The following is a 23,535-nucleotide window of genomic DNA, read 5'->3' as shown; positions in this document are numbered from 1 at the left end:
TGAGAGCAAGATGATTCCCTGAAAACATAACCCTGGTTATTTGCACATACTTCTGAAAGCTTCCTCTAAGAAAATATAGGATTTGGCCACTTCACATAGAGTCACCTATATAAAAGTTGATCTAGAAAACTGTACAGAAGCATACAGGTGGTAACTGTGGTTTCCTAACTCACAATAGTGAATGAAAACCCAATGATTTTTGTGACCACCTATAGGGGTGGGATAGGGAGGGTGGGAAGGAGACGCAAGAGGGAGGAGATATGGGGATATATGTTCATGTATAGCTGATTCACTTTGTTATAAAGCAGAAACTAACACACCATTGTAAAGCAATTATACTCCAATAAAGATGTTAAAAAAAAAACCCAAGGATCATTTATTGAATGACGTGACTCTAATGTCTGCTACTGTGCACTTCCCAGAGGGCACAATAGTAGGTGGCCGCGTCTTGTTCCTGTACATTGTGAATGGTGAGGGTCGACGTAGAAGTTTCGGGTTTCTTGTCCGCCTCCAACTTGCCCAGTGTAACGTCTGAGTCCCTTCTGACGGTGTTGTTAGGTAAAATATGTAGCAGATGCTGCATGGCTTCGCCAGGTCTTTCTTGATACCAATATACAGACATTTTAGAAATGGTTACACCAGATACCACGCATTCCAGGCGGGCTGTTTTTGACAGCTTTTTGGTAGTGGAGAGTTGAGGTTGCTCTAGATGACCTGCACCATACACACATACTGGAAAAAAAAAAAAAAAGGAGGAGAGTAAATAAACCAGAACCTTGGAATTTTGTAAAATGACAAAATTAGAGAATATTGGTCAAAGGCTATTAGGGGAAGAAAACAACTTACAAGCCCCAAGGACTGTCAGAGCGAGCACGTGGAACAGTGACGGCATGTCTGCAGGAACTGTGCTCTCCTCCAGGACAGCCTGGAAGCGCTGCTGAGAATAGTTTCAGACCAGTGGGGCTTGGCTGAGTCAATCAAGTCGAACTTCCTATTGGTGACAGTGACATGGCTCTTTCCTCATTGTGAAGGAGTGTTTCTCACCACCTGCTATTACACCCTCTCCAAGTCAGTAGTTCAAGCTCCTCCAGCTTACTATAGACCACACAGACGGCCACCTTAGAATTCTGACGGGACTCATTTTTCCAAACGGTATTCATGAATCTGCCATGACATGCAAGGCATTATGCTAAGTTCTTTGGATGTAATAAAGATGCAAAGATAGGGCATCTAACCATGGAGAGCTGTCTAATGGGGAGATGGGGTGACAATGCCGTGATCGTGGTATTTATTCTCTCTTTTCTCCCACTGCCTTTCACAGAAGAAATCAGCCGCATAGCACAGGGAGATCAGCTCAGTGCTTTGTGACCGCCTGGAGGGGTGGGATAGGGAGGGTGGGAGGGAGGGAGACGCAAGAGGGAAGAGATATGGGAACATATGTATATGTATAACTGATTCACTTTGTTATAAAGCAGAAACTAACACACCATTGTAAAGCAATTATACCCCAATAAAGATGTTTAAAAAAAAGAAAATAAATCTTCCATAACTCCAGAGAGGTGGCAGGCCAGAGCTGGTGAGGAAAGAAGGAGGGTGATCTGGGCTGGGTTATGCATCATTGGGCCCACAGAGAACTTCTGTAACCAGCTGGAGAGACTTCGGTTCATCAGTCTGCTTACATCTGCTCAGTTACCCACACCCACCTACAGCATAGGGTGCTACTGACCACCTTCAGGGTCTGGAGGCTCCATTCCAGTTTGTTTGCTTCCATTTAAATTTCAGGTTTATGTCTTCCCCCTTGGCTACCTGGATGATATATCAAATCCCAGCTTCTCGTCCGTGAAACAGGATTTCCTCTTTCTGGATTCCTGAGTTTCCTTTCAGTCTGGTTTTCCTTCTCTAACCCCAAGATATTTCACCTGTTTAGGGTATTTTTAAGAAATTAAGGGTTTAGTCTCTGGATCATCAGAAGGTTTCATTTGAAAGTGACAGGTTCTGATAGGTTCAGACGAAAGGAGGGGACACTGCTGGCTCAGATAAACTCCACGTGGCTGCCAGCCTTCCAGACTTCCTTGTCAGGTGAATGGTCCCGTCCTGGGGCTCTGCCTGGGGTCCCCGGCTCTCTGGACAGACAGCAACGTAACCCCATCAACAGTGGGCCGAGGGGAGATGGTCCTTCTCAGGACAGAGTCACCAGATAGGGACATTTGCAGAGTCCGACATGAGACCCTGTAACTCTGTGAGGCTATATTGCTTTGGAAAAGATAGAATGACAGCTGGAATCCAAGAACTGCCACTTGAAGGATGTGTGTCCTTGGGCAAGTCACTGTAAATAGGAACAATGGTGTTTACTCTGGTTATGCTGTCCACCTTGTGCCAGGGATTGTGTCAAGTTGTTTGTTTTTTAAATAAATACTATCTAAGTTGGTCTTAAGTACCATTTAATTCTTATAACATTTTAATCCTTGTAATAATATTTCAAAGTACTTATATTCAACCACATTTGACAGATGAGAGAATCAGAATCTTAAAACATTTCATCTGCTCGGGATCTTTTTTTTTTTTACATCTTTATTGGAGTATAATTGCTTTACAGTGGTGTGTTAGTTTCTGCTTTATAACAAAGTGAATCAGCTATACGTATACATATATCCCCATATCCCCTCCCTCTTGCATCTCCCTCCCATCCTCCCTATCCCACCCCTCTAGGTGGTCACAAAGCACCGAGCTGATCTCCCTGTCCTATGCAGCTGCTTCCCACTAGCTATCTATTTTACATTTGGTAGTGTATATATGTCCATGCCACTCTCTCAATTCACCCCAGCTTACACTTCCCCCTCCTCGTGTCCTCAAGTCCATTCTCTATGTCTTTATTCCTGTCTTGCCCCTAGGTTCTTTGGAACCTTTTTATTTTTTTTTAGATTCCATATATATGTGTCAGCATATGGTATTTGTTTTTCTCTTCCTGACTTACTTCACTCTGTATGACAGTCTCTGGGTCCATCCACCTCACTACAGATAACTCCATTTCGTTTCTTTTTATGGCTGAGTAATATTCCATTGTATACATGTGCCACATCTTCTTTATCCATTCATCTGTTGATGGACACTTAGGTTGCTTCCATGTCCTGGTTATTGTAAATAGAGCTGCAATGAACATTGGGGTACATGTATCCTTTTGAATTATGGTTTTCTCAGAGTATATGCCCAGTAGTGGGATTGCTGGGTCATATAGTAGTTCTATTTTTAGTCTTTTAAGGAACCTCCATATTGTCCTCCATAGTGGCTGTATCAATTTACATTCCCACCAACAGTGCAAGAGGGTTCTCTTTTCTCCACACCCTCTCCTGCATTTATTATTTTTAGATTTTTTAATGATGGCCATTCTGCTCAGGGTCATTTAAGAAGTAGGTAATGGAGCCTGGATTCAAACCCAAGTCTAACAAATTACAAAGCCTGTGCCAACATCTGTTCAATACATAAAGGTGATATATATGTGTGTGTGTATATATATATATACACACACACATATATATATATATATATATATATGATGTCTTTTTAAATTATAATATGCAAGGGACCATGAAGAAAATTTCAGAAATATTACGGAAACTCAAGAATAACTCTCACACACCAACACACAAAGACTATAAGATATTCTTGAAGAACCTGTATTCATTAACGTGGTTGACCTCAAAAAGTAAAAGAAATTTCTTCTAACACTTTTGAGTTAATAGTTGATGGCCTTTTAAAAAGCCTAATTTTCTTGAGGTTGTAACAGAAATCATTGATCCATTAAATGATAAATACCCTTTATTGAATGTGAAACATTGTACATACTTGTCCCTCCTTTGCAAGCATAAAAGCATACTGACGCCCATTTTACAGATGAAACGGAGGCTTAGAGAGGTTAAGTAACTTACTCGAGGTTGCCTAGGGAATAAAGACACACCAAGAATTTGAGCCAAGTCAGCCAGTCTCCAGAGCCTGTGCCCTAAGTAACATGTTTGGCTGTTTATGATTCAGGAATTAATTTGTCTCCTCACTGGACTGTTTCGTTTTAATGCAAATTGTGGGGTTACTGTACATCGGATCTGTTCTCAATTCGTGCTTCCTGCTTACAAAGTGCAGTAGTATTTGGATGCATTCACTTACGCTAACTTCTAGCGCCCCCTTTTGGCCATAGGAGATATGTCATACATGTTATATTCCCCTGCATCAGAGCCCCAGTAAGTGATGTCTGTTAACAGCAAAGACTCAGCATGATGAATGAAAGTGCCCTGGAATGCAAGGCAGAAAACTTGTTTTTCCAATTGTATTCCTAATATGCTTGGTATTTTTAAGCAAGCGACTCCTCCTTGCAAGGCCCCCATTTCCCCAGCCTCAAAATGAGAGGAGAGGGTGATGTTTTTGGTCTCTTCCAATTCCAATAATTTGTGATTCTGAACTGAATTGACACTCCAGTTGTTGAAATAACAGGTGTGGCAGGATGCAAAAGATGAAATCTTATCATGTTGGCTTTGATGTAATAATAATGCATGTTGTTTGCTTCCTCTTGACAATAACTGCTCTAGAAAACTTTTATTCTGAGTAGGTTCCTTTGCAAAACCCCATTAATTCCTAAGTGTATTGTGAGGGTATATATAGTCACTGGCTTTGTTACCCAGCCTGACCACTACAGAAAGTACTTCCTCCAGCAAACTTGTCCCAAGCCAGTGCAAAGGAAATGCTCAAATATGGCACCTAGAAAAGATGCAAACGTTGAGGCATGGAGAGAGCCCAACGTGCTCACGTGCACGCACACACACACGTGCACACACAGGTGCACACACACACATGACTACAGTACATACCCAGAGCTGAATTATGCTGATTATCATAGGTAATTGGTTCTGGCTCTGTTGAGAAACTAAGAGAGAAGACCTTCAGTAAATCTAAATATGCCTACAAAATAGAATTCTCTTGGAGATATTTAGAATTTGCCATCTGTCTGTACCACCCTCATGCTTCAAGTTTATTTATAATTTTAAAGTGTTGTAATGTTTCATGGTTTTTAAAAACCAAAAGGATTATCAACAACATACTCAGTATGCCTGTCTCTGAGGGACATGGTAGTTGACTATGGTTTGGAAAACATCTTGGCTAAAAACTAGATTCTCACTTCTTTCATTTTCATTTCACAGAGACCCCCAAAGGCTTGTGCCAATAGCTGACTCCAGTTTTTAAATGCAGGAGCATTCTCATTCTGGGTTTGCTTTAATTGTCTTGGAGGAGAACATTGCCTTGAAGGTGAGGTCAACTCCATGACTAGTGCACCATGGCCAGGTCCAGCTAGACATCTGTTGGTAGCCAGTGTACCTGAATTTTCCCTGAAGAAGGAAAAAGTTGGCTTGTCCACAACCACCGAAGAAAATGAACCAATTCCCCTTGGGTTAACCTGATCTTAATTTACCATTTGAAACCATTCTTGAGATTGAGGGGAGATAGGTTGTCGACAATTAAGTCTCAAAGCTCAAATATGAGGTTTTGATGGCTTGTCCTGGAATTAGCATTCTCTGAGTTTCTCCATGGTATATATTTTCTGATTGCTTTTTGGGTTTTGTGTATTTTTTAACCTTCATTCTCATTTTTGTGTGTGTCATATTTCTCAGTGTAGAGCACACTATCACCATTAATCTGTACCAGTCATGTTACATAGTTTTACGTATTTGTTATTTATTTTATTCTTTTTTCCCCTTCTTTCCCTATTTCAGTTCCTCCATAGATGCTCGATCTGTTATGCCCTTCAAGCTTATGTATCTGGGGAAACTAGGGTATCATTTGTGAAGAATGTATTTTTGCGTTGATATAAATGGCACAGCAACCTTACCTGCCTGTGTCTGTACATCTGTCTGCTCACCTGGTTTACAGCTCTTCACAGCTCGCTGCATCCATCCCCCAGGGACCAGCATCTCACCTGCTGCCCGCTCCTGGCCATCCCCAGCTATGCAGTGACTGACACCTCAGAGGATCTCTTCATGCTCAGAGTAAGCAATTCCCTGGGAATGTAACCCCAGGGTTGTAGGTCACAGGGACTACACATACACATGTTCACTAAATACCGTCAGTGCTATGTTAGCTGACATTTTAATTTTCACCAACCTGCTGGCTACCAAGCAGCATCTCACTAGTCTATGAGATTATTGGCACTGGTCTGATTATTAGGAAGCTGAAGGTCTCCTTTTATGCCTGGTATCCACTCAAGTGTCTCCTCCAGAGCCTTGCCTATTCAAGTCCTTAATACAGAGCAAAAAGAAGGGTGGACAGCAGAGGGGCAAACCTATGTTAGAGCCAGGATGCCTAGGCTATAGCCTGGCCCTGCTGTTTATTGGCTGTGTGACCTGGAGGAAGTTCCTTCATGTCACTCACTGTACCTTAGCCTCATTTACAAAAGGGAAAAACAGCAACTACCTCACAGATTAATGAAGATTAGTACTTGCAGAACACTTAGGTGAGTGTCTGGTAAATAATAGACATGCGATAAATGTTAGTTATTATATACTATATATTATATAATAATATACTATAATATATAATAATACTGTATATTATTACATAATATGTATATTATACTTAATATTACAAGTAATTTATTAATATTATAAATACAAAGATAAATAACAAACATAAGTGAATTATTAAAATTGTATTAAGATAATACTAATTATTAGTTTTTTGTTGACTTGAATAAGTTTAAGATACTTATCTTAAAGACATAAGTATCTTAAACTTATAAGATACTTACCTTTTGTGACTTTCGGCTGTCATGAATATTCTCAGCAAATCTATCATCTCTCTACTGATTTTGTCTCAAGCATCATTCATTAGATAGAAATTCTCAATTTTGTAGTCAAACCATTTTTTGGCCATATACTTTGGGTACTTTCTTATAGTGAATTTCAGATTGGGGATTAGAGTTTCTGGGCTTCCCTGAATTAATCCATCACTCAGTACCTTGTTCCTTTGCTTGGTGCATTTGTGTATAAGGTCCTGGAGCAGACTCGGAATACTGAGAAGGTTGGTAGAGAGTTTTCAGTTAGTGGGGGAAACAAAGGGCTAACTGATATCCTTTTTACACTAAATTCAATGAGCCGAACAGGTGTGGACAGAGGAGTGAACTGGCGAGAAAGCTTTGTCCAGGAGATGGGACTTAATCTGTGCCTGGAGGGAGGGAGCATTGCAGAGGCAGACAGGAGGGGCGGGCATTTCAGGAGGAGGTTGCAGTGCAGTGAGCAAAGGGTAGAGGTGCAGCGGGAGGGCAGGATGTACCAGTGAGGAAGGTCCTCTGACGGAAGCAGAAGACAAGCATCGGTAAAGACGTGCAGGGCTTTGAAAGCCAAGCAGAGGCATGGGGATTCCGCGTGTCATACAACAGTGTTCCTCATTAGTGTGTGTGTGTGTGTGTGTGTGTGTGTGTGTGTGTGAGAGAGAGAGAGAGAGAGAGAGAGAGAGAGAGGGAGGGAGGGAGACCAAGAGGGGAGTGCTAACCCTTTGACATCAGTGTAGGTAAGTGGTCTGGGGAGTGGAGGATAAACTAGGAAGAAGGGAAGCAGGGAGATAGTGGGACGACAAGCACCAAAAGTCTTCCTTGGCAGGGCTAAGGACCACTCCCAGATGCGGTAGCAGGGATTAAGGCGCAAGATTGCATGACACTTTGAGAAAAGAAACAAAGGCAGGTGCTTGGAATCTGGAAAAGGAATGGCAGAGGCGAGACCTCACATTTCCAGGCCCAGAGCTCTGAAGAGGGGGACCCCTCAGTGGTGGGCTGCAGCGGGGTTTTGAGAGCAGTTCCTTGAGCGCAAGGTCTCAGTCCATGTGGTCCAGTGCACAGGACCTGACACTTAGCATGAGCCTTACAGATGTTTAATGAATGACCATGCAGACTTGGAAGCAGTAATGGGACCCTCCAGGGAAACATGCTCTGGACAGCGGGTGTACAGACCTAGAGAGAGGGAGACTGATGCTGCCCTGCCCCGCCGCCCCACTCCAGCAGCCATTGGAAGAAGCAAGAAAACAAGGAAAATGAGTCTCTTGGAACCTTACAGAGAGTTTGGAGAAGTCTGGCGGCATCATCAGATGTCGCAGAAATCACCTGGTGGTCACTGGCCGGTTTTTGGAGAGCAGAGCGTAAGGACACTGAGTCTGATGCTATCTATTAACAGGGAGAGGGTGTAAGGGTGTCAGCCGTGTGGCAACGTGCCGTAGGCCAGGCGCTCCTGCACTGGCTTTCATGGCACTAAAAGGCATCAGGAGGTGTTTTCCCAGAGCAAATGGCAGACGCACCCTGGTGGGTACAGAGGAGTAGGAATAAGCACGTGACCTTGATCCAACCTATAAAAATGAGGCAACCTCAGTGTTGGACCTGAGACCACAGGGGACTGGGAATTAACTGGATTTTAAGAAAGTGAGTTTAGATAGCCTTTGAAAGAGTTTCAAGGTACCTAGCCTGCCTCTCAATCTGCATAGAATTAAGGGGTGTGTCTCAATTACCCCTTCAATGGAAAAAGTCAGTATGTGTTCCCAGTACGCAATCCTAACAAAGGATAGCCAATGAGCCACTAACTCTTGGGTTGGCTGAAAAGTTCACTCGGGTTTTCCGTAAAACGAACTTTTTGACCCACCCAATATTTGGATGGACTATTAAGCTTATTTTAGCATATTTTATTGGTTATTATGAAAAAGTATCAAACCCTCTATACCTCGAGGAAGGCTGCCCTGAACAGCTAAGGTTTGTCCAGTCGTGGTCCTGCTGTGGAGTCGAGGATGAGTAGAAGTGCACGGCTCTCAGATCTCTAAGTTTGCGAAGAGAATACTGGTCAACATCTCCTCCACGCAGCTACCAATGTCTGATGCCATTAATCCAAGTCCTAGGACTTGGATGCTATTATGTATCATGCTGGGAAGACAGCAGCTACACCACCACCCAAGACAACTGTGTGACCAGCTCATGTCCGAGGTCTGGTACACAGCGTTCATAAAGTCTTTAGTTGGGTTCCAAGTAAAAACCAGAAAGCAGCTTGGCCTCCTTTGAAAAGAGCAGGAGAGTCCTAGCAAGGCAAATCAGTTATTTCTCAGGCTTTGAGGTGTTCATGCATTTTGTGTGAAATAAAGCACTGAGTTTCAGTCATCTTTAAACTCATTGACTTCTTAAAGTTTCCCAAGGTTTTTTCTTGAATGGGCCATCAGAATGGACCATGGGGCCATGCTGGGTTTTTCTAGTAGATTGAGTTTGGGCTTTTTTAGGTAATGAGAGGGCTCAGAATTCTGAACCTGCATACTCTTTCCACGGAAGCCCATGGATGTGGGGTTCTGGCTCACTCAAAAGCTGTCCTGGCTTGGTCAGAAAGAGCTGGCCCAGGTGGAAGCAGTGTGACAGCATGGTCACACTGAGATATTATTAAAAATCCAAATTGTCTGAGGGCTTTGCCCTGAAACTATATACGTCACTCAGTCTATATGTGGAATTGGCAGGAATGCCAAGTAGGTTGTATAGGCTTCCATATCTGACTTTGTGAAGGTCCTCTGATCTATCTGAAGGTCTGAGTCCTACTCGATTTGTAAGAGAAATCTTAAAAGATGAAGAGGAGGCTAGGATAGGGCTTCCTGGGTCAAGGCCTTTCATGAGGATCCAGTTTCCCTGGAAATCAGCCCCTGGAAAAATCTTGGGTCGACAATAGCTGTTTCTCTATCAACACTTAACCACCCACTAAGCGTCCAAGTGAGTAATCCACCAGGAGAAATGAAATCATGAATCATGAATACATACCAAATTTAAAATTCTAATAACACCCATTCTAGATCAGCTTATATTGAGTACAATTATACTAGCAGAAAAGGCTCTAAATCAACTGAAAGGGTTTTAAGAATTCTCTTCTATAGACAATGGTCCAGTGAATTGACTCTTCTATGTCATCTAATCTATTTTTTTGTAGGTACCTCCAAACATAAACATGTCAGAAAGAAAAGTAACCAAAAAAAATGAGGCTGGTGTGAGAAGAAACTGCTGATTACGGACGTTGTCAGATTTCTGTGATACACAGACTAGGGCAGCGACAGTCGGCACCTCGGAGGGGCCTCCACTGAAAGCTGTTATTTGTGCTGTAGTGATGGCCAGGCAGCAGGGACCACCAAGTGACCAGCAATGACTGGGATGCAGGGGTTTGCGGAAGGGAGGCGGGCTGTGGAGCACAACCCGGAGGAACAAGCATATTTCTGCACAAATAACAACTCCAATGTAGACTGTTTCAAGCCGTGTACCCGAATGAAACAAGCTTTCCATAACAAATGACTCATCAGAAGGAGTCAAGGTCATTGCTGGAGATTACCCAAGGTTTATTTGGAATGACACAGCACTGAAAACAGACTCGTTACAGATGATTTGTGGATACAGCATACATCATCTATATCTTATTTTCGGACGATCGGTGAAGATGAGTTGCATCAATAAAAAGAGGTGGAAATATATAGGAGCTTTTTGAAATCGTGTTCTTTGGGGGTGGATTGAAATGCCCCGATCATCAGCCAGCCAGTCTCAGAAAGGCAGAAATTAAGACAATTTAGCTGCTAATCCCCACTCGCCCACCTCCAGTCCTGGTGGCCGGACATCCAGATCATCAGACTCTGCTTTCTCCAAAGGGGCAGCAGCTCCGACGTGCCGTTAGTCATCGCATCCTGAAGAATGCACATTCCGAACACAGATACTGTCCACCGTTTTGGCAATGGGATGGCTGCTTTTGCCCAGAGGCAAAACTGCAACTGTGATTCCAGACGGAATGAGAGCAACGCATGTATCAATGACACACAAGAGGCTAAAAGCTACAATGGAAAGGAGAGAGCGCAACTATGTATCTGTAGCCTTGTGCATACACATAGATCCAGGAGTGATGAGAAACAGCTCGTGTGACTGTGTGTCCATATATATATAGAGAGAGGTGCTGGTAAAGAACAGTGACAACTTTTGCAGCAGTTTCGTTTTAAACACAGTAAATGTGACAGGGAGAGAGAGAGAGAGCACGTGCTCACACCTGCACAGGGGAATAGATAATCTCGTATTACAGGACAATTCATCACGTCTTCTGCAGGGAAGCCACTCAATACCATACACTTGGTGCAGAGCAATTAAGGTTCTGGTCTGGAGAAAGCTACTTTAGAACTGGTGGGAGGGGGTCGAGTATACAAGTCTCCACAGCTTGGACAAAGCACAGACAAACCTGTTAGCAAGAACGTGGGAACCAGTGAAGACTTTTTCCTTAATTTACTTGCTTTTTTTCCCTCTAAACATTTGTTTGCACACATGCTTCATTGACATAGCCTCCCAAACTTTGTCTGGCATTGGTCTGCAAATCACTGAGTGTCATAGCAAAAGTGAACTCTTCAGGTTTTCACAAAGGTTTAAAAACCCAGTAATCAGGCTCTTTCTACAATACTCTTGGCCCTAATCCAGGCGCCGGGTGAAGTTCTCTGGAAAGAGGCCTTTGTACGTGGCGAGGTCTCTGTACTGAAGCCAGTCTGATTCCTTCACGCCTACCAGCCAGCCTGCATCCTGCAAGACAAAGACAGCGCTTTCAGAGTCCAACAAACTACTGGAAAAATCTGCATTGCCAAAGATTAATAAAATAATGGGTTTAATGAGCATTGTGGTCCTGCACGAGGATGATGCATTACATGTAAACAGGTGTGCTGAGCTCAGGGGGAAGGCTTGTCCCAAGTAAGTTGTTAGTTAAAAAAAAAAAAAGGAGTAAACATTTGAAATTGTTTTATGTATATTGTTAATTGAAGGTTAATATTAATATTATAATTTTGTGTAAAGTATAGTTAATTGATGCTAACTGGATTATGACGTAAGTCCTTAAGGAAGAGGAAAGAATTAGAATTATAGCCAGTGCAGGGAATTCCCTGGCAGTCCAGTGGTTAGGACTGCGTGCTCTCACTGCCGAGGGCCGGGGTTCAAACCCTGGTCAGGGAACTAAGATCCCACAAGCCGAGCAGTGTGGGAGGGAGGGAGGGAGGGAGGGAGGGAGGGAGGAAGGAAGGGTTATAGCCAGTGCAAAGAGAGGAACACCGGGTGAAAACATCACACACAGGACCATTTCCTGTCCTGTGGATCACAGTGAAAAAAAGGCTTGAGGACCAGTGGGCTGGAATATAGTGCTGACAAGGCCATGGAAGGTCTTTTATTTCATCCTCAACCACTTGCTTATACGAAGGAACTCTGTCTGCCAGCTCGTATCATGTTACTGAAATAAACCACCATATACAAGGCTTACCAAATACTAACAGCTCGATATGTGTCGCCTGATATCACTATCGTGTTTGTTGTTTTTCAAGTTTATATAAACTACAAAGCTGTTTGATGTCATGACATTCTCGCTGGCAACATTTGTAGAGTCTTTGTAAATTACTCCTCAGAAACATTTCTCTATCATATAGGCGTGCCCTCACAAAAGTGAAGATAGTTAACCACGGAAAGTTTAAAGAACCCATCCGTGCACGGTCATACAGCACGGGAGACCAAACGTAAAACTGAGAGACAGAGGTTGCCATCTGCCCTTGGCCTTCTGCAGATAAGCAGAGTCTAGCTGGGAAAAGCTGAGTTGAAGGATCTATTTTAAACACACAGACCGTATGAAGTGAAACGAGAAGGAAATGACTGCCTTTATTATGTTAACCAATGCAGGAAAGAGATCTCACTTAAAATGAGGGATAGCCGGATTTAATCTGAACCAATCCCCAATATAGTTCAAGTACATCAGATAAAACAAGGTCTCAAAAATTAAATAAAGAAGCTGAATACATTCCCTTTGATATAATCTGAGACCATAAACTGATGCTGCTATATAGACAAGAAATATAAGCATTTAGACAGGCCAATATCTGAAGGCAGAAAAAAATAACACTGAGAAAAAAAATGATTCAATAAAATAACTGATAAAATCCTAGCTGACGAGGAAAAGTGTCCTCTAGAAAATTATGATGTTATGTATGCGAAGGACAAAGTTATACTTAGAGCAAAAGATGATAACTAAATATTTTCTAAACCTCTAGTAGACATATAAAAGGTCATATTTTCCCCTCAAGTGTCTATATTTGACTTTATTTACAGCAGGTGAAAAATCTAATGCAGCCGAGTGGAGTCACGCATTTTAAAATAGTTGCAATAAAAATAAAAATAAAGGGCTGGCACAAAGCCATAAGCAAGATATATTCCAACACATACATTCAAAATGCAACTTATCAAGTGAAGAATCATAGTTAATATCAATCTTTAGCGAGGAAAATATAGAAAATTAAACTTTAACTGCTTACAACATGGGGTAGACTAAAGATTTACAGTTTTGGTAGTGGCAAAATAGCTGGTATCAGACAAATGCTTTTGCATAGAACAGTTATGAACACTAGAACAACTATATATTTATATGTAGTTATATATACATATGCATACAGAAATGCAACTATTTATATTTAGAAAAGACAGCTATAAAATATAAGTTTATATATTAGAATCTGACAAATAACGGAGTTGTGTATGTATAACAACTATGTGAAGGCACTGAGAATGACCAAAAGCAGGTAGAAATTGGGGGATATTTGACCCTTGAAACTGCATTGGGTGAGATCTGTTAATGAGCTTTCTCCCTGAGGATCAGCCTCAGTCTGGGTGACGCAGGGCATTCAGAGGAGCACTTTTATGGAGAATATCTTGAAAGAGAGAATTACTATCTTCGGTACGCGGGCCTCTCACTGCTGTGGCCTCTCCTGTTGCAGAGCACAGGCTCCGGACGTGCAGGCGCAGCGGCCATGGCTCACGGGCCCAGCCGCTCCGCGGCATGTGGGATCTTCCTGGACCGGGGCACGAACCCGCGTTCCCTGCATCGGGAGGCGGACTCTCAACCACTGCGCCACCAGGGAAGCCCAGAACTACTATCTTGAAAGAGAGAACTACTAAGAAATTTAAAGCAGCTATTGTAACTCGGTTCAAATACTTAAACTGAAAGATGGTAATAATGAGAATAGATGGGAAAACCTCATCAAAAAACAGAAACTATATAAAAGAAAACATAGAAATTATAGACCTGTGTAAGTAATATCTGAAATTAAAAATTCCCAAGATCAGATTAACAACAAATTCAACACAGCAGAAGGCTCACTGTACTCAAAGAAGATCAATGGAAATTATCCAATGTGAGTACAAAGAGGAGTAAATACTGAACAAAAAACCCAGAGTCTTAGACATCAAGAAGTCCAACATATATATAGTTGGAGACAGAGGAAAAAGAGGTGAAAGAGAGCGAAAAATTAGGAAATAATAGCCAAAAATCTTCCGAATGTAATAAAAAAAAAATCAAGATACAAGTCTAAGGAGCTCATGAACCCCAAGCATGAAACCTATAAAAAAATAACACCTAAGCACATTAGAGCTGAACTGATGAAAACCAAAGATACAGAGAAATTCTAAAAAGTACTCAGGTGTATACTGAGTATACACAGTGTATACTGAGTACACAGTGTATCCTGAGAGACAAGGTTAAACAAATTACAGCTGACTTCTAATATAAATCGGAGAGAGCAGAAAACAACGGAGTAACATCTTTAAAGAGTTGAAAGAAAAAAAACCCAACTCAGAATTCTTCCTCTGGTGAAAAATCTTTAAAAATGAACATGAATAAAGGCAACAAATAAACATCATGTAAACAAATGCTGAGAGGATTTACTGCTAGATCAGCACTCTAGGACTCAGATCTATAGGAAGAAATCAGAGCACTGAAAATGGCAAACATGTTGGTAAATATAAAAGACTAGCTTTTTTTCTCTTTATTTCTTTAAAAGATAACTTATGGTTAATGCAAATATATATATAAATTTATATTTTATAATATATTTTACAAGTATAAAATATATTTGATATATATTTTACATATTTTCCTAAGTTTATAATGAGGTGTTTAATGATTTTCAGATACCTAGACACTTTTGCCTGATATTGGTAATTTATGCTTTGTCATCTATTTGTATTAAAAAAATATATATATAATAGCATCCCAGTGGCATCCCAAAAGAAGTGTCCTAAAAATCTAGTTAGTGATGCTGTGACCTTAAGCCCTTTTCAGAGCTGTCACACAGCATCTCAGAAGGTAGAAACGTCTTTAGGAAGTCACTGTGCCCAACTGACTCTCAGGAAAAACCAATACAGCCTGCAGTACTTTCCACTCTCATCCTTTACCTGGTCAGCTTCCGAATCTGAGGGCACCACCAACACCACGTCACCCCTTTGTAAGGTAAGCTCATCAGAATTTGCTGCCTCGAAATCATGCAGTGTTTCCACCTGCAAGAGATTGTAAGAGAACCGATTCATTTTAGAAAGAAAAGGAGATGTAAAATTAAAGTGTCTCAGCCAGATTATCAGCAGGCTCTCTAAGAAGCATCTCCAAGCTGGATAAAATAGGATGAAGATGAGTCACACCCCAAGGAAGAAGGCCGCTGAAGACAGAAAAGAAATCCTAATCTCTGTTTACTTAAAATATCCGAGTCTTACAGACTGATACTGAGGCCACTTGAATGTATATTTAGTAAAGCAATGCCTTCTGCAAGAACTAAAATGTAGCGCATTAATGAAATTTTAATACATCATATTTTTGTTAGAGATTTGCATTGTATTATCATCAATGTTTTGTTACTGTTTGTTTTTTAACCTGAAGTAAAGATACCTAGTGAAAAGTTCCTCTAACCCCAGCTTCTGTAAAATAATAATTGAGAGCCTGCATGTTATATAGGAATTACTAATTAAGCCTGTGATCAATTTCTTTATAAGCAAACTTCCTTCCCTATCTTACCTTACCATGACAATCTGTTTCTTTCCCTTCTCTCTTTTTCTGGTTTTTAACTGAAATGTATTTGACATGTGACATTGTATAATTTAAGGTATACACCGTGTTAATTTGATACATTTATATATGGTAATATGATTGCCACTGTAGCCTAGCTAGCTCCTGATCAGGTTACATAATTATCATTTCTTTTTAGTGGTTGGGTTAATTAAGTTCTAGTCTCTTAGCAGGTTTGATGACTATAATACAACAGTGTCATCTATATTCAGCATGGATTAGATCTCTAGGTCTACTTTACTACTTGCTGCAAGTTTGCATCTTTTAACAACATCTGTCTTAACCCACCATCCTTCTTTCCCATTTTTTTGGAAAGATTTCTTTAAAATTTGATTATAGAAAATTTTTTAAAAGCAAAGGAGAAAGAGTACTATAATGAACCCCCATGGACTCATCACCCAGCTTGGATAATGATTTAGTCATGGCCAGTTTTCTCTCTCCCATATCCCTCGCCTCAACCCCACTGCCAAGATTAAACACCTGGCTTTTAAGTTGTGTATTTTGCATACAGAATCACAACATGTCAGAGCTGGAAATGACTATGAAATTCATTTTTCTGATGAGAAAACTGAAGCCCAGAGAGAGGGTACGTGCAATTCCCCAGCCCACACTGCAGCTAGTGGGCAAAGCCAGGGAGGGACCCAGCCAGACCTGGCTTTGCAGGGCACCTGCCCCCTTGATTTCATGTCCTCTTCTTAAAACAGAACCCAGTGGGACACATGTCCTCACTGGCCACAAGTCTAGCTTTTTTCTCCACATTAATTCATTCATCAATCCCACCTGGACCCACTGGAGGTGACAAGGTAGCAGTTACTTTCTAATGAGCAGAGAGAGAAGAAGAGGATTCTACTCAATCCCACTACGGCAAACGCACATGGAGTTAACACTTGGTAAAAGACAAAGAGCTGAATTAGGAAATGCAAAATCAAACATGCAAATTAACATTCCAACTATATTCTGTTAGGTAGGATTATCTGCCTTTAACCCCTGGCTTAAACTAGGGTATTAGGCTTAAGTATTAGGTATTTACTGGGTTTCTGGTATGCACCCTTCCATTTATGAAGACTTTAGTAGCCATTTGATGGCCTCTCTGAGCAAAACCTTCTTGCCATTATTATTAATTATTTATTTATTTTTTGCGGTACGCGGGCCTCTCACTGTTGTGGCTTCTCCTGTTGCGGAGCACAGGCTCCGGACGCGCAGGCTCAGTGGCCATGGCTCACGGGCCCAGCCGCTCCGCAGCATGTGGGATCTTCCCGGACCGGGGCACGAACCTGTGTCTCCTGCATCGGCAGGCAGACTCTCAACCACTGCGCCACCAGGGAAGCCCCTTTGCCATTGTTTTTTATCCTTATCGTGGAAGCCCATTAAGATAGTTATTAACTTTCAAAATAGTTATTGACTCCCTACTCTGTGCCATGCACTACAACAAGGTGCCAGAGCTGACTGAACAATTCATGTACCCTGCCCTCCATGGGGGACCAGATGAGCACACGGGTGATTTCAAGCCCTGGGCTCTAGGGGGCGCTCGGGAGGACACACCCATTCACTACCAAGAAGAAATCCACCCATTCACTACCAAGGGGCATATCATTTACCCAATGAACCTTAGTTAACTGCAAATCAAATGCAACACAGTTCTCAAGTAGGGCTAAATTTAATTACACTCTGTTCTCCATCCAAAGTGACAGATTTTTCTATTACATTTTCCTGACATTGAATAAAATAAGAAAAAGAAAGCAAAATAAAAAGAAGAAATGTTAAGACCTTGTAGAGGAAACCGGGAGGCCCTTCCTGGAAGGCCTCGCTTGCGGAGGGGGCGGCCGGCTGGGAGGCCTTGCCCGCCTCCTGCTCCTCCGAGGCCAGCGCTGGTGTCTCGCCGGTGGAGCCCGGGAGAGCCGCGTCAACAGTTGCCTCCTTGGACTCTGCACCCATGGTGTCTTCGTGTTCTCCCTCCCCTTCATTGTTGGAGGCGGGCTCTATGACCACCGAAGGAATGACCTTCTCCTAAAGGAAGAAAAATGTGGTTGGCAGCGACTGGGAAAGAAGACTTCTATACCCTCCAAGAGTGGCCACTACCCCACCCCACGCTGCCTGGCTGCACCGTCCCCACCTCCCCCATCCAGCTAAATGCCTGCTGTTCCCTTATTCTGGCCTTTGGCCCTTCCACCTTGCGGCGCCTTCCTCCCGACACGGCTTCCTTTCTATCTCTCCTGAGACAGAAGCCCTTAGTAGGACTAATTTCTGGATCCTTGAACAACCAGGCAGTTTGGTAAGAGTGAGGTTACTAGGGAAACTGGGAAGTGGGATAGGAGGCTTCGGGGAGAGAGGGCGAGTCACCACGGGAGTGGGGGGCCGATCCTGAAAGGGAATGTAGTAGGACTCGAAGGATGCTCTCATTTTCGCAGTGGTCCGTTCTTGTCCCACTGGACAGTAACCCTCGCTTGAAACTGACATTTCACCTCCTGTGACTGCTTTTCTCCTTGAAATCCTATTGTCGATAAAGAGCTGGTGACCCGTGTTTGGAGATAATCTGCCTGTCCTTTGCTTGTTGATTATCATCAGAGCCCACGCTGCAGTGACAACTTGAGGGATGACAAGTCCCGCCAAGCACTCTAAGTACTGTGTTGTCTGGGGGAAAAGCAGAACCAAAGGATCAGGATCTCTCTTTCATTTTTTAACAAAGATAAGCACTGAGGGGAACTCCGCTAGCGTAATGGAAGCCTGGACATCAAGTTCGCTACATCCTCAGGTATCAGCGGACACAGGCACCTCCGTTCTTCAATTTGGAGAAAACAATACACTCTTTCAACAAGCACAGCAATACGTACAGGAATATGCCTGGCATTGTGACAAAGAAAATCTACGGACAAAACGGCATATATGTTTGAGTTGTTTCTCTAAGTAGTACTGCTACCTGCTGTTTGAAGGGCTCATTCAATTTCAAGCTTTAAATAACTCTGGAGAGGTTACTGGAAATTTATTATGAGTAAAATAATCAGGAAAAAGCAAAGCCTCACATGAAACCAACTCTTCTCTGTTTCTACTTAGAAGAGCAAAGAACACGGGCTTGAGAAGAGCTGTCCTGCTTTGGCTCCTGGGTTTGAGGCTCCCCATTAGGAATGTCTGCATTTGCTGCCTTTGAATGTTTCTCAAAAGAAAGGAAGAGCTTGGGTAACTCCAACTTCATGTACGTATCGATGACCCATTTTCTTTTGAAAGTGCAACACAGGGGTGGGCTTTTGGTGAAAGGAGCCTAATGGTGAGTTTGGGGCACTCTAATAAAAATAATGACCACAAAACAGTAATTACAGTAATATAACTCCTCATACGGGCTTCTCACCACGTGCCTGGTACCTGGCTAAGCACTTTCTGGCTATTTTCTCACTGCCTCCAACAACCCTGTATTTGTTCTATCATATTCTCTTCCTCCTTCCCCCATTCTCGTCCTTTTCACCGTGCTTCACTCCTTTTCTCCATCACGTTATTCCACGGTTTCCTTTGCCCCTACCTGTGCTTAAGCCCAGTCCGCCAGAGCAATAGGGGCCCATGTGGAGCCTCACGATGCTGATACAGAGAGAATGCTGAGGCCACTCTTCCTGAGAATCGAGTATTTCGTTTTGGTGGAATGCAATGCCACAGAATGGCTACCAACTGTACACAACTCCACATTCAAAAGAGGTACCACCATTAACCAACAGACAGAGGATTTCAATGGGCGTTACCTCCCTAGAACCTCCATTTACTAGGACATGTACCTGAGTTGCTGCTGCTTCTGTTTCTACCGGTTGAGGTCTGTCACCATCTACAGCCTCTGTGGCTTCGGTGTCAATCTTGGCCTCCTCTGAACTCGCTCCTTCTCCAGCAGGAAGAGTCACCTTCTCTGTCTCTGCTTCCCCCACGGGGCCCCCCTCAGCTGCCGGCAACAAGGTCCCAGCCGTCACATCAGCATCCGTTGCAGGGATGAGCTGTAAGCCAGAAACCAAACAGGCTGTGTCTGTCTCCAGGGGCCTCAGTAAGAGTCAGACTCAGCCCTTTCACGTCTGTCCCCTCCTCTGAGGCCATCAGACTTCCAGGCTTTTTTTGTCATGTCCTGAAGCCCCAGATGCAGATACACCAGAGTCTGCCATTTGCTCCACAAAACCCCGACTCCTCTCCCTCCCGGCCCCCAACAACGCTGCATTCCTCAGCTTTCCTTGCAGTTGGGTGTAGCACATGGAATTTGAATGGAAGTGACACACGCCACTCCTGAGACATGGCTTTTGAGGTGTGCGTGGTCCCCTCCTCAAGCTCTTTCTAGCTCTGCTGGCTGAAAGCAGAGGGCAGCAAGGCTGTAGAGGCTATCTGAGTGATGAAATGGAAGGGGCCCGGGCCCGATACTACCTGGGTCATGGAAGAAAGCCACTTAAAATTACCCTCATCGCACAAAGTCAGAATTTAGAAAAACTGTATTTTAGTATGAACTTTCAAATCTTCATGGGGAAAGGTCCCAGAAGCTAAATCACAGTCATGAAAAAAAAAAAAAAAAGTAGGAACTTTCTCAATGAGACCTCTTGAGAATGAAGGGAAAATCATTTTTGTCATCAAATATGCAATGTAATCCAAAAATCAAATCAGACTCTGGGTCCTTTACTGAGAAAAGCAAGACAGAAAAAAAGAGAATTTTGTTTCTAAGGTTGGAACGCAGTCAGAAGAGCTTTGAATAGTATTTAAAACTTGTAATAATGAAATAAAGTGCCATCAGAAGTTTTAGTTTTGCACAGATTGGCTATGGAGTCCAAGTCTTGAACCAGACTCTCACATCAGTTTGGCAGACGTGATTTGAGAGCTTCAAATCGGAAAGACTGAGACAGAAGGAGAATTGTAGCTTGCTCTTATATAATACACTCAGGACGCATCTTTCAAAAACTGATCTTGATAGCTGATGTGATTAGCATTAGCCTTTCCTTTTCTTTATTGAATAAATTCTACCCAGTCTGTCCTACTAAGTTAGGAAAGCTCTGATGTTGCAGATATTAACTGTCAAACCCAGAATACTGAAAAGGGTGATGGAGAGCGCCTGCCAATCGGGCCTCAGAAATGGGACGTGGAGATTCTGAGCTACACACCTCCAGTCACAGCCGGGCATTTTTTAAAATAACAACTTTCTTCTGACTCCAATTTACTTTTATTTATAAAAATAACCCATTGCAGTATACACACTACTAAACAGAAATTAGATAACCAACAAGGACCTACTGTATAGCACAGGGAACTATACTCAGTATCTCGTAATAATCTATAAAGGAAAAGAATCTGAAAAAGAATACACACATATATATATGTATAACTGAACCACTTTGCTGTACACTGGAAACGAACACAACATTGTAAACAAACTATACTTCAATTAAAAAAAGAAAAAGAAATAAATAACCTGTTGCAGAATACATTTTTCTGCCACATTTTACTTTAGAAATGAAAAATAATGCTAACAGTGGAGTATCTGTTATAAGTATTACTCATATTCTTAGAAATTTACTTCCCTCTCTTAGGAGAATTTCCTATTATGAGAATTTGGCTCTCCACACGGCATGCAACGATCCAAAAGGCAGCCACTGGCCATGACACGGCATTTATTTATTTTTTCTACTCTGGCATTAAAGCACGTGACTTCAGAAAAGTAATCCTTCTACCTGAATTGTAATATACTTATTTATGATGAATTATACACGTTGATAACTACTGAAGTGGGGTAACAGGTACAGGGGGATTTATATTTAGGTGAATAACTGAAAATTCCTATAATAAAAAGTTAATTTAAAAATTTAAGAGAACTGCATCTCTTGTTTTACATAAACGGGTCTTTTTATGTATATGTTTGTTACCATTGTTAAAAGAGTAATACTCGGAATATATATTAGGAGGGCATCTTAATTCTAAGAAGAGTAATGAACAACTGCTCTTAGCTTTACTGTTGGAGAAACCAACAAGCTCTCTCCAGAATCCTAAGGACCTAATGAATTTTCTTCCTCACCGGAAACTATACATAAAGACCATGTGCATGCAATGAACTTATGAGCTCAAATGTAGAAAACAAGTTGTATTGTCATCATTCTAAGTTATGTATGCTTTCTATCTGTCTGGAAAAATCACACCTATGGAGTGAACATCCCCCTGGTTTCAACAGCTTCGAACCAGACGGGCTCTATACTATGCAGACAGCATGGGCAAGCAGTGAAATACCATTACATACACACATACACGCAGACACAGTGTTACAGATCGAAAAGCAGGCATTATCGTATTGACAGGCTACTCCTCCAAGTTATCATACATAGACCCTTCCTTACATACACGTTCCAAGCACATACTATTAGTAATTGGATTTTACTCTCAACTGGATTGATGTATCTCCCGAAGAGAATATACTTTTGTGAAGTATCGATGGGGTTACCGAAAGTAATTTTTTAACTCGACACAAATAGAATGTTAATAATGAGTCCCCGATTTATCTCTATGGCTCTCTAGAACCATCAGTTTGGTTGTATCCGATTTTACTAGTGCAAGATATACATGTTATCACCTCTCCTTTGTTAAATAATTTTAATAGGCATCCTCATTGGCTGGATCTGATTTACACCTGACAGGGTGGTTGCAGCGATGCCGGCCACCAGCAGGTGGAGACCAAGGGCCCTTGTCTGTCTGCTCTGAGGTTCGCTGACCTCAAAGGAACAAATAACCCAGCTTTAGCATATCAGCAATTTACCTGATCCCTGTCACACACAAAAAAAGGGATGGAGCAGGTGGAATATCGTTGATAAGAATGACGGCAGATATAAATCACCAAAATATTGAAAGTAACAATGCTAATAAAGACAAGGTGCTAAGGAAATGGCACTGACTACAGAGAGGAAAAGCCAAACACTTTGAATGACCTGCTTGGGAAAGGGAAGAAATGATCACTCCTCCATCCTTCTCTGAGTCCATTAGAAATGAGTTCCTATTTTTCTAGCTGAAATTAACACTGTGGTTTTACAGACCTTAAGAACATTATAGAAACAGAGAAGGACGTCGCCACCTGTACTCCCTTGTATCTTTCGGCCTCTGTCCGACACTCCTCTGAAAAATCAAGGATGCCCTGACCCTCGCCTTATGTCTGGAATCTGTGCCATATTTTCTTCTCTTACCAAAATATTTCCAGTGCATATTTACTGACTGCAATAATAGAACAACATAATAATACAATGGAAAATAGAATCCATTTGCCCAGATCAGGCGTTAGCTCTAGATAAATCAAGAACAGATTAAAAAGGTTTTCAGTGACAGAGTTATCCCTCTATGATTATTTTTATGCATTCCAATCTGTTAGCTAATGTAGACTTAGACTCTAAATTTAGTCTTTCCTAGACTCTAGACACCTGCAACCACAATGACTAATGACTGTATTTTTTTTTTTAAAGGGAGACCAGAGTATTGAAACTACTGAAAGTATTTCAAGCCTTTGATATTCAACGTTACTAAATTTTTCTCTTCACTACACATTTAAAGAGAAACACTATTATCTTCTTCCAAAACTGTACTATCTGTTCGCCAAATAGATTTATGGTGGGAAATCATCTGATGCAAAAAA

At 42.0% G+C, this 23,535-nt stretch overlaps 1 protein-coding gene and 1 gene segment (V, D, J or C); both read right to left on the bottom strand.

Moving 5' to 3' along the window:
• Nucleotides 1-394: 394 nt before the first annotated feature.
• Nucleotides 395-892, bottom strand: LOC137229568 (T cell receptor gamma variable 9-like). The segment is given in 2 exon segments: nucleotides 395-732; nucleotides 847-892. Coding segments are annotated over 2 exon segments (384 nt in total).
• A 9,458-nt stretch (nucleotides 893-10,350) lies between these two features.
• LOC137228853 (amphiphysin) overlaps nucleotides 10,351-23,535 on the bottom strand; it is a 191,215-nt gene continuing 178,030 nt past the window's right edge. Inside the window, exons 18-21 of the mRNA XM_067745878.1 lie at nucleotides 19,682-19,891; nucleotides 17,691-17,930; nucleotides 15,263-15,364; nucleotides 10,351-11,584 (exon numbers count right to left, since the gene is read on the bottom strand). Of these exons, the coding sequence (XP_067601979.1) occupies nucleotides 11,477-11,584; nucleotides 15,263-15,364; nucleotides 17,691-17,930; nucleotides 19,682-19,891 (660 nt within the window). The 3' untranslated portion in view covers nucleotides 10,351-11,476. The remainder of the gene's footprint in view (nucleotides 11,585-15,262; nucleotides 15,365-17,690; nucleotides 17,931-19,681; nucleotides 19,892-23,535) is intronic.

This window comes from Pseudorca crassidens, chromosome 8 (genome assembly GCF_039906515.1).
Source record: "Pseudorca crassidens isolate mPseCra1 chromosome 8, mPseCra1.hap1, whole genome shotgun sequence".
Classification (NCBI taxonomy): Eukaryota; Metazoa; Chordata; class Mammalia; order Artiodactyla; family Delphinidae; genus Pseudorca; species Pseudorca crassidens.
Note: the sequence above shows the minus strand (reverse complement) of the source record. Positions and strands in the feature narration are given on the sequence as shown.